The following is a 12,068-nucleotide window of genomic DNA, read 5'->3' as shown; positions in this document are numbered from 1 at the left end:
CTCTCTCTCTCTCTCTCTCTCCCTCTCTCTCTCGGTTGCCAGTCAGTCAATTCCAGCTTATAGTGACTCTATGTACAATAGAAAAAAAAAACAAACCAAAACCCCACACTTCCCAGTCCTGCGCCACCTTCACAATTGTTATGTTTGGGCCCATTGTTGCAGCCGCTGTGTCCATCCATCTCTTGAGGGTCTTCCTTTTTTAATCATCCTCGACTTTACCAAGCAGGATGTTCTTTTCCAAGACTGCCAAATCAAAGCACCACAAACTAGGAGTGGGGAGGGGGCTAAAACAAAAGCAAGTGAATATCTCATACTTCTGGAGGCTGGAAGTACACAACTAAGACATTGGGAAGGGCCCTGTGCTCTCTGAAGTCTCTAAGGAAGATCTTTCCTAGCTTCTGGTAGTCTCTGGTAAGCATTGGCTTATAAATGCTTCCTTCCATTCTCTGCCTCGGTCTTGACATGGCTTTCTTCCCTCCTCCGTCTGTCTGTCTGTCTCTTCATTATGATACTCCTCATATTAGATTCAACTCAACTCACTGCCATTGAGCCGATTCTGAATCATAGTGACCCTGTAGGACAGAGTAGAACTGTGGGTTTCCAAGGCTGTAACTCTTATGGAGTAGAAAGCACCATCTTTCTCCCTAATCGCTGCTGGTGGTTCTGAAACTGCTGACCTTGAAGTTAGCAGCTCTATGTATAACCACTGTGCCTTAGACCACCTCCATACTGGATTAGGGCCCACCAATCCAGTAAGACCCCATGGTAAAACAGAGCACCCAACCTTGTTTCCTAACAAGGTCAAATTGACAAGTATGAGGATTGTGTGTGTGTGTGTTTAATATATCTTTTGAGGGAACACAATTAAATCTATAACCTTTTTAAATCTAAAACTCTGGGGGTGAGGTTAAGCCACTTATGAATAACACATCCTATAGTCAAGCAAAACACTGCCCGCTCCTGCACTATCCTCAGAACTGTTCAGTTTGAACCCATTCGTGCAGCTGTGTGTCAATCCATCTTATTTAGCGACCTCCTTTGGGCTGCCCTTCTACTTTACCAAGCATAATGTCCTTTTCCAGGGACTGGTCTCTTGGGATAATATATTCAAAGTACATGAGACAAAATCTCATCATCCTCATTTCTAAGGAGCGTTCTGTCAATATTTAAGACAGATCTGTTTGTTCTTCTGACAGGTCATGGTACTTTCAATATATACATATATGGATATCTATATATAGAGATAGATTGCGTGAGTTGAGGAAGAGAATCTAGAAAATGGGAAAGGGTAAGAGTGGCCAGCATGTGGTAGATTCGATGGATCTTTGTAACCATTAGACACAAGTGAGAAGAGTTAATTTTCCCTAGAGGTTTTTAATCCAAAGGAGACAGGGAAGGGTACAGGGAGATTGAAAATGATTCCAAGGATTCAGCTCTGGTTTGGGTTAACTTTTAAAAGATTTTGGCAATATCTATTTTAATATGTAAGTCAATACTCAAGAAAAACATTTTCAAGTGCAGTAATATGAGTACATCCTAGCACAAGTCCTGACTGCCCTGTTTGAGAAGTGGAGGCAGTGTAGTGGAAACACACTGGATTTTCAGTCAGAACTCCTAAGTTCACAGTCACTAATGTAACCTCGAGGAACCCTGCTGACGCAATGGTTAAGCAGTTGGCTGCTAACCAAAAGGTCAGCTGTTTGGACCCACCACCCACAGCGATGGAGAACGAGGCAGCAGCCTGCTGTTGTAAAGACTGGCCTTGGAAGCTCTATGGTACAGTTCTACCCTATCCTGTAGGGTTGCTATAAGTCAGTATCGACTAGATAGCAACAAGTGCATTGTTTTAAATACTGAAAACAAGTTGGAGAACAAAACACTGTCTGCTCCTGTGCCATCCTGCTGTGATTGTTATGTTTGAATCCATTGCTGCAACCCTTGTGTCAATCCACATTATGGAGGGCCTCCCTCTTTTACACTGCCTTTCCACGTCTCCAGGCCTGATAGCCTTCCACAGGGACTGATCGCTCCTGACAACATGTCCACATTATGTGAGATGAAGTCTCACTATCCTTGCTTCCTAGGACTGTGCTGGCTGTGCTTCTCCCAAGACAAATGTGTTTGTTCTTCTGGAAGTCCCTGGTAGTTTCAATATTCTTCAGCAGGACCATAATTCAAAGGCATCGATTCTTCTATAGTCCTCCTTATTCAATGGCCAACTTTCACATGCAGATGAGGTGATTGAAAATACCAGGGGTTGGGTCAAATGTACCTTAGTCCTCAAAGTGCCAACCCCACTTTAAGGACATTGTGTACAGCTGATTCACCCAGTGCACTGTATTGTTTAGTTTCATGACTGCTGTTTCAATGAGAATTGACTGTAGATCCAAGCAAGATGAAACCCTTGACCATTTCGAAATCTTTTCTCTGTTGATCCTGATGTTATGCATTGGTCGTTGTGAGAATGTGGGGCTGGCTTCCTTGTGTTGGTGCTTGTTTTACCTGTGTTGCAGTCTGTTGTTGATCTTAATCAGCACCATGCTTCAAGTGTAGCAGAGGGTAACACCCTCTTTATAGTGTCCCTTATTAGGCATATGTGGCAGCATGTGACAGAGTGATATGAAATTTAACTTTTATGCACTTTCCTCCCAAAATTAATGTCACTCATAAGATTTGGAGAGAAAATAGTAGTTCTATATTTACTTTGACAAAAATGAACAATAAATGTCCTCATCTGTAAGTTATGGGTACCACAGACGAATTGGAAGGCCAGGGCACTTCACCGTGGTGATACGAACCAGCACATAGACCCAGAGGGAGTTTAAAGAGAACAAGGTTCTTTCGTTTAGGCATCAGTAACTAGAGAAGCTGGGTGGCCAGAAGGAGAGTGTGGCATCAGGATCGGATTGGATATCACAGGGTTTAACAACCTGTGATACACAGGGGGCAGGCCGTGTTTGCAGAAAGTGAAGGGGACTTGTGGTGCTGACTCATGAAGGTCAACTACTACAGAGTTCAGTATGGTTTTTACCTTAATGTAAGGAAAACAAGAACCCTCACATCCGGGTCAATAAACAACATCATAAAAAAGAGAAAAGAAGTTGTCATCAATTTCATTTTACGGGGCTCCACAGTCAACACTCATGGAATCCCCCCACTGACACCTACTGCCATCACGTTCATTCCAACACCGAAGAACTCTGTAGTTTCCAGGGCGGTACATTTTCATGGGCGCAAATAGCCTGACCTCTCTCGTGGAGTGGCTGGGGGGAACCACTGACCCTTTGATTAGTAGTGGAGTCCCTAACCACTATGCCACCAAGGTTCTTGTATACATTTGCAAATATTCGAAAAAAAGGAAACTCCTTGCCATCAGTTGATTCTGACTCACAGGGACCCTACAGGGCAGAGTAGAACTTCCCATAGATTTTCCTCATTGAATACATTACTAGTTACATTATTAGTAACTGAGCACAAGCCTTTAAGTCTTTTCTCCTTTTCCTTTATTACTTATTTCTCAAAACCGTTATTGATATGGGTTCATGAATACCTATTATAACAATATTGTAGCTAAAACACCAGAAGATTTAACAAAACGAGTTACTATAGACACACTGCAATAATGAAAACAGTATGTGCAGATGAAACCACAAAATTCAAAATGTCACCGACATTGGATGACATTTAATGACAGCTCTGACAGGCGCACATCAGAAGGTTCAAAAGGTGAACTTGCAGAGTTTCAGCCTTGTGGGTATGTTAATACGTGTAAGCAAAATGTTTCTGTCGCTATCATTAACTACAGGGATAGTTTTACTAAAAAGTAAGCTATTTATGCTGAAACGCGGGACAGAAATTTCTAGACAGTCGTTGTGGTGTTCCTCCCTCTGACAGTGTCATCCTGTGATGACACTCCTCAACTCCCCGAGTGACACCAGAGGTGTAGGGATTCCAATGCGGTCAATCTTTACGGGAGCAGCAGCTGCATCTTGCTGCTGTGGAGAGACTGCTGCTGAGCTCGCCGTTCGCAGTGAGGCTCTTCCCACTTCCTCAGGGACAAGAGGAAGTCTAGTGACTGTTTGTCTTGGGCACTATTTTAGAACGAGTGGAAGGTCCTTTACATGTGTAAACATTGGGTACTGGTTTTCACGTGAGTTAAAGAAAATTACTAATATAATTGCTTGAAGAAAAAAAAAGGCACTTAAGAGTCATGGAGGAAGTCACTGGAGAAGAAACCCATCCCTCAGTGGGTCATCATCTTCAACGGTGAAGTTTGCTGTACCCGTGTAATGGGCTTTTCCCGACACTTCCACTATGACAGCTTTATAACCACCACATTTTGCTTCCTGAGGAAAAGAAGGAAAAACATAATGTCAGAAGTCTGCACTCATATCTTGCCTAAAAGTTACACTCATGATCTTTTCCTCACTTTTAAGACAATCTACGGCTTCTTCCTATAAGCAAGGGCAGGTCTTCAAGAGAGAGAGAGACACATGGAAACGTCAGTTAAGGGTAGTGATGAAATGGGGGGTGGGGGTTGGAGAGGAAAAAGACTAGAAAGCCAGAAGCCTGTTCATTCATTGGTCGAATCCAATTACTAGGGCAGTGTTTCGTGAGGGTGGAGGAGGAGAACCTAATCAGAGACACTTGGGAGAACAGACCTGGTGACCCATGAGGAATAAGCTGATCCGGCTCAAGTGCGATGATGCCATTAACCAAGATGGGAAGGAGAGGAAGAGCCCGTTTAAGGAAGAAAAACGTTTTTTTTTTAAGCAGTTGAATTTGAGATATCTGTGGGATAATCAATTAGTGTTAAGCATAGGGACATTTGGGAGTCTAGAAGTCGGACAGAAGGACCTGGGGGATTAAGGTCTGGAAGTCATCGGTGAAAGATGGTTGGAGTTAAAGCCTCAGAAGGAGATGGACATTGCTCAAGGTCATTGTGTTAGTCTGGGTACATTAGAGAAACAAATCTACAGAAACTCATGTATAAGAGAGAGTTTTATATAAAGGTTAAGTGCACATCAAGAAAACATCCCAACCCAGTGCTGCCCAAGCCCACAAGTCCAACATTAACCCATTAACCCAGATGTCTGACACCAATCCACAAAGCCCTCCTCCATCTCACAAAACACACACTATGATGCTGACTTTAGGAGGAAAGCCGAATCAGTGAACGTGTAAGCATCTCAGCACTGGCAGCAGTCTCCACATGGGTGCTCCAGCACCCAGGGCTGCATTGGGGTAGGTCCATGTGGCTTCTCCTCGGGGATGTCCTGCAGGAAGTGAACCTTGCCAGCTGAAGCAGGGAACTGGCTAAGACAGCTGCTCCCTGGTCTGACTATCACAGAGCAAGAGACCCGAGAACTCGAAAGGCAAGACTCACCGAGCCATTTATCTCTAACTACCTTAGTCATCAAATTGAAGATAAGAGGGATGAGAAGGAGGCTAAGGGGAAATGTTGGGGACACCTAAGTGGCAGCACAAGAAAAGGAAGCCAGAGCATGGAAAGAGATGGAGAAGGTACAATCAGAGAGCCTTGAAGGGCTCAGCTAGAGAAGGAAGGCTCATGGTGTAAGTGAAGATAGTTTGGCAAGTATGATTAATAACTATAATATAAATGACTTCAAAACTTATCTACAGATGACTGGTTTCTGATGTTTAAATATGGATAACCAAGGATCTAAGTTAAAATTTCAAATATTAGATTAAGGTACAATGGTTTTACTGTAATTTTATAAAGATGCTATAATATAAAGCCTCGTTGAAAATGTTTGTCTAATAGTGTAATGTCATGCTGAATAGTATTGGGTCTGAGCTCAGACACCAGGACTCTCACACTGGCTCGCCAGTAACGGTTGGGCATCTGGCAATGACCTAACTTCCCTATTGCTCCATGTTATCTCCTGATGCACAACATAATAACAGGGCCTAAGAAAGGAGCACGGTGCAAGTGAAGATATTTTGGCAAGTATGAATAATAACTAATATAAAGGACTTCAAAACTCCTGTAGGAATTAAATGACATGTATACAATACTTAGCTCAGAGAGCAACCTAATGGACATAGATTATTATTGTATCATTGACCTCAAATGCTCAGGACAATGCATTCTACATTTATTAATAAGAAGTCGATGAGTGTGACCCAGGTGGCTTCACTGGAAAATTCTTACAAACATCCAGAGAAGAGCTCACAAGTCTACTAAACCCTCCCAGAATTTAAAAAAAAATATGGAATACCCCCAAATTCATTTATGAAGTAAATATAATCTGATGTCCAAACAAGGCAAAGATAGCCCTAAAAAAAGAAAATTATAGTCCAATACCCCTCATGAACATAAAAGCAAAAATTCTCAACAAAATTCTAGTCAATCAAGTTCAGTAAAAGATAAAAGAACAGCATATCATCACCAAGTGAGACATGACAAACATGCAAGGACGGCTCAACACTGGGAAAGCAGTCATTGTAACTCGCCACATCAATAAGACAGAGGAAAAGAACCACACGATCATATCGACTGATGCAAAAAGGAACGTCACAGAAAATTCCAATAAAATAGGAGTAGAAGGGAAATCCCTAAGGGAGTATATACAAAACCAACAGCCAGTATTCGTCTCAGTGGAGAGAGACTAAAAGCTTCTTCCCTGTGAATGGAAACCAAACAAGGGTGCCCTTTGTCACGACTTCTACACAATACTGCAATAGAAAGCTTAGCCAGAGTAGTAAGGTAAGAAAGGGAGACGAGGCGTTTGAATTGGCAAAGAAGAAGCAAAATAATCTAGTCACAGATGCTATCTTACATATAGAAAATCCCAAAGATTCAGCAAGAAATCACAGGAAAAGAAAGAAAACGAGAGAAATAACAAACTAATGGCAAGATTTAGCAAAGTGGCAGGGTACAATATCAACAGACAAAAATCAGTCAATTCCTCAGTCATTAACAGATCCCAATTCATTAGCTTTTCCAACACCTTTAAAACTTGTTTTCATTACAAAAGTTGTATTTGTCAAGATTCCCATCCTATGATATAACATGAAAGAATTCTTCAGAATATCAAAACAAAACAAAACCAGCCAAACCTTAATTTAGTTCTTTTCTAACTTTTGGTCTTAGGACCCTGGACATTTTAAGATTTGAGATTCTCAAAGAGGTCTTACTTATTTAGCTTATATATCAATGTTGATTGTATTGGCAATTTAAACAGGGAGAATTTAAAATCCTTATCAATGCATTTAAAATATAATAAACCCATTATTACATGTTAAAATTTTTGTGGGGGAAAAATTCCAAAACAATAGAGAAACTTAAGAATGTGGAATTGCTTTACATTTTTGCAAACGTCTTCACCGTGTGATTCACTGGAGAGCAGTTTTGTTTTGTATGCAGTTGTTGGGGTTTCTCAAATCAGGGAGAGAAAGAGAGGGAATGCAGATAACATCTTAATATTGTTGCAAACTTAATTTTGACTCTGCTGGCCTCCTGGGAGAGACCTGGGGACCACCAGGGGCCTCCAGACCCCTCTGAGAACTGCCACCTTCGCTGAACAGAGGGTTTACAGGCCTGTTCAAGTTCTCGTCTCGGGCTAAGGGAAGAGGCAGCTGAACATCTAACCCCGGCCTCTTCAGCCTCACAGACACATGACAAGTAAGACGTTGGGGGCCACTCACTGTCACGGCCTTCCCCGTGAATACAGAGCCAGTGACGCCGCTTTTGAAAGCTCTGGTCTGGTTCAGTGCTAGGAGCCCTTTGTGATACTGCAAAGCAATCCGGGCTGTCACTCCCGAGCCGGTAGGGCTTCTGTCAACCTGTTTAAGAGCAAAAGAAAAGGCGCGCTCGCGTGTCTTACTTACAAGTGCATACATTTAAAAATAAATACGGGAGCTAACATACTCAGTGTCACACAATGTCGTTGCAGAATCCATCACGTCTTAAGATGTACTCTCGCAGGGTACAAATAGGGTGTAGAAATTTATAATACTTCTGGGGGTTGTGGTGTTAAGGGTTAATGGAGAAGTTAATTTCTACAGGCTGGAGAATATAATGGCTACAGAAGATGTTTTTAGATCTAAGTAGAGACCAAACTATCACCTATATTATTCGGAAGGGATGCTATATGAGGGTGGCACAGTAGGGAAGCTTCTTAGCACCATGCCCCAAGATGAAGCAGAATACATCACCCTCTGAGCCCTGGAGATGCAGAATATTCTGCAACCCTCTCCCAAACGGAATTTCCTCTCTCAACTCCCCCCCCACCCCCCCACCCCCGCCCCCCATCAGTTCAAGCCAATCCTGCTCCGCTCGGTGGAGAGAGGCCAGGAGGGCTTCACTAGGGACGGGGGAGTTCCCATCACAGGGCAGGGAATACCAGGAATGGAGAATCAGCATTTCCCCCATTAGACTGACACACTTTCAAATGCATGGTGCATTAGACAACATACCGAATGCACAGCTGGGTCTCCAAGATAAGTAAACTATCTCAAAATGACTTTGTTCTAAAGAGAAAGAACTACAGTTGTCATAGGACAGATTAGTAGAGTCCAAAATTCCTGGTCAGGTGATAGCTGACCTGCCTATCTCTTTATATTGGTCACATAGGGAAGTTCCCTGGGGAAAGCAGAACGTCTACTTGTAAGGTACATTTAAGATTCACTTCTCTCAATAAACTACCATCTAGTTCATGAGACCCTGAGAGGAGACATAATCAGATATGTATCCTGGCCATAAAGAAAAAGGAAAGATACCTTACAGTATGTGAAGAGAAGCTCAGTTCACTAATGGAAGAACTGAGAAGCACTGGGAATTTGCCTATTATCTCACATTATCTGCAGGGCAACCCCCTTGTAAGAGACAGGGCAAACATTAACCTTGTTTGGTTGAGCTGAAGAAATTGGGCCATAGAAAAGTGGAGTGGCCAGCTAGGCCAGGAACTTACCCCCATGTCCCAACTTTCATCCAAAAAATTAACAGGACCGTAAGGGATTCAATAACACTAGGGAGGCACAAATATCTTAGAATAACTTGAGGGTTTGTTTTCTTTTTCAAAGAAGAATTTGCCCAAGGTAAAGTTCAGAAGGGTTAGGGAAGAAGGAGACATAGAAATGGAAACGGGGAGGAAGTGGGATAAGCAATGTACATTGTAGGAATTGCAATCAATGACATGAAACAATATGTGTCTTAATTGTTTACTGGAAAACTGACCTGCACTGTATACCTTCACACATTCACAATAAAGCGTTAAGGAAAATAGCCCAAACCTGGTTGTCTGCAAACACACAGATGTTGGTAGTTGGTTCTTCACTGTAAGTGTCTTTCCCATCTGTTACTATGGTTCCATACAGAAAGGCAAGATCTTCACTTTCAGGATGACTAATTTTAAACTGAAAGCAAAAACAAACACCCACGTGTAAAACATTTTTATCCAAACTTATCTACAAATAATTTAGATGAGGAGCTCTTAGACCTACATTTTTTATCTTTATAATTTGTACAATACTTTTTAAAGAAAGGCACCTTGTCTAAAATATAGACTCTAGGTGAATATGCAAAGTTTTAAAAAGCAAAGATGTCATTTTGAGAACTAAGTTGCACCTGACCCATACCATGATGTTTTCGTTTGCCTCCTATGCATGTGAAAACTAGACAATGGGGACACATGAAGAGGAACTCATACATTTGAGTAACGGTATTGGAGAAGAATATTAAATATATCAGATTGGTGAAAGAATGAACAAAACTCTTGAAAGAAGTGCAGTGAGAATGTTCCTTAGAAGCAAAAGAAAACTTCATCTCGCATATTTTATCATGTTATCGGAAGGGGCCAGCCCCTAAAGAAGGATATTATGCTTGGTAAAGAAAAGTAAAAAAAGCAATTTTTTTTTAAAGGTTGGTGAAAAAGAGGAAACTCCTCAATGAGATAGATTGACCCAGTAGCTGCAACACGGCTCTAACATTGCGACAAGTATGAGGAAAGTACAGCACTGGGCACTTGTACAATTGGACCACTATGAGTCAGAACCAACAGATGGCAAGTGTGGGAGTCACCTAATCTGGTGTCAATTGAAGGATTAAGAGTGTAGGGGTGGAGTCTAGGCTGTCAATCTGGAGATAGCCAATGAGACTTCTGTGTGGGCATGGCCTTCTCCTGAGAATTCTGGGAAATCTGGTACTTCCTCCTTGGAGGTGAAAGGCACCTCTCTCTCTCTGCTGCTCCCTGGGAAGACAAGCCACATGGATGCAACCAGACTTCTGAAGCCAGAGAAGCCACAGAGAGATCCCTGCCAGCACTGAGATGCTTACAATGCCACTGGACCCAAAGACTTTCTACCCACTGGCTTGTGATTGTTCTGCATTTGGCTTCATTGCATGTGTTTCATGAGTCTGAAGAGGACTTTATAGATTGGTATTGGACATATGGGCTAATATCAGACTTATGACCTTGGACTGGACTGGTTGGGATGTTTTCTCAATGCTCAATTCCTCTTGTATATAAATTTCATGCTGAGTGACTGGTGGTTTCGAACTGCTAACCTTGTGCTTAGCAGCCCACTCTGCCACAAGGGATCCTAGAAACACATTCACTTCTGAACATGACTTGCTTTGATTGAGGCTCCCTGTCTACTGCTGCAGCCATTTTGGAATTATCTTCAGTAAAATTGTACTTGTGTTTGGTATTAATGATCTTGTCCAATAACTGCCCCTGAGAGTTTGAGACTAACTCTTCATGGAGTAGAAAGCCAAGTGATGTTGACGGTCAAAAAGGCTCCAGCCCAAATGTGCAGAACTTCTTGATCTTCTTGGGCCACCTGGTGGTTGGGTGCTTGCAGAGTTCCTGTAATGTTTTAGAGTAAGACTAAGACGATGCAGTATTTTAGAGCAATTGACTAGGTTTGTGTTCTTACAATCCAATAAGCCCATCTAAAACCAGACCCAAGAGGACTTTATATGGAAGGATTGTTTTCCATTTTCCAGTCTTGGTCTCCACCTCTAAAATGCACTCTTCAGAAGTGTCCTAGTTTCCTAGGACGTCATAACAAAGTATCAAAGTGAGTGACTTGTTGTGAGGTGCCAGAAAGTCCGCAAGGGCCCCATGTACAATCATAATACATAATTCATAGTTCAATCACATCAAGCAGTATTGTACTATTGCTGCCACAATCAGTTTCCAAACATGATTTTCCTTCCTAGACTCCTTGACATCTCCCTTTTACCATCTGGGGACACTGTACCCCAGCCCCCAGAACCCCTATTCTACTTGCTGTCCCTATAGGTTCATCAATCCTAGATTTCATACACCGAAAATCAGAAAAACATGTAACACAGCTTCAAGAGGGTGACACACAATGACATAACACTTCTGAGATACACCCTAATATGAACAAACAAAAAGCAAAAGAAAACAAAAATCCAGAAAATGCTGAAAACCAGATCAGTCATTGGGCATCACTGGTGTCATTTTAATGCTAAGCGTTTTTCTCAATGGCAGGTTGCCCCACCCGGGTCCCCACAACAGAAGCACAATCGCCTTCTCTGAATCAAGCATTCACCCCCAACCTCTTGACTTGAATTGCCAGTGGGGTTCCATAGCCACTCTTTTTGGAGTGTCTGCTGATTTGGGATGACCATGGAACAACGTTGTATAGCAGGATCTTATGGTTTTCTCTCTCGTCCCACAGGAAACTGACCCCACCTGAGATGAGGCATCCTCTCTCAAGGTCAAGTTTTAAGATGTACAAATGAAGGGTGGTATATGGTTTACAGACTACAGTCTGGTTTGGGAGCCTGGATTAAAAGAGTACATATCCTGAAAACAGAAGCCTACCTTCATCTTGGTGTTTATCCCTATAGTAGTGGACATATACAGTATTTGTTCTTTTGTGAGACTTAAATTCACCCAGAATCATGGTCTCCAGATCCATCCATGTCATGAGGTGTTGCATGGTTTCATCACCATTTCTTTAGGAATGGATAGCGTACTCCACCGTGCATATGTACAGTTTCTTTAGGAGTGGGTAGTACTCCACCGTGCGTATGTACAGTTTCTTTAGGAGTGGGTAGTACTCCACCG

At 42.3% G+C, this 12,068-nt stretch overlaps 1 protein-coding gene across 1 annotated transcript in view; it reads right to left on the bottom strand.

The window, feature by feature from the left end:
- Nucleotides 1-3,486: 3,486 nt before the first annotated feature.
- L3HYPDH (trans-L-3-hydroxyproline dehydratase) overlaps nucleotides 3,487-12,068 on the bottom strand; it is a 19,503-nt gene continuing 10,921 nt past the window's right edge. The window contains exons 3-5 of the mRNA XM_004698622.2: nucleotides 9,259-9,381; nucleotides 7,672-7,809; nucleotides 3,487-4,346 (exon numbers count right to left, since the gene is read on the bottom strand). Of these exons, the coding sequence (XP_004698679.1) occupies nucleotides 4,221-4,346; nucleotides 7,672-7,809; nucleotides 9,259-9,381 (387 nt within the window). The 3' untranslated portion in view covers nucleotides 3,487-4,220. The remainder of the gene's footprint in view (nucleotides 4,347-7,671; nucleotides 7,810-9,258; nucleotides 9,382-12,068) is intronic.

The sequence above is a fragment of the Echinops telfairi genome, unplaced genomic scaffold (assembly GCF_000313985.2).
Source record: "Echinops telfairi isolate 266 unplaced genomic scaffold, ASM31398v2 ScPeMD7_18;HRSCAF=68, whole genome shotgun sequence".
NCBI classification, from domain to species: domain Eukaryota; kingdom Metazoa; phylum Chordata; class Mammalia; order Afrosoricida; family Tenrecidae; genus Echinops; species Echinops telfairi.
Note: the sequence above shows the minus strand (reverse complement) of the source record. Positions and strands in the feature narration are given on the sequence as shown.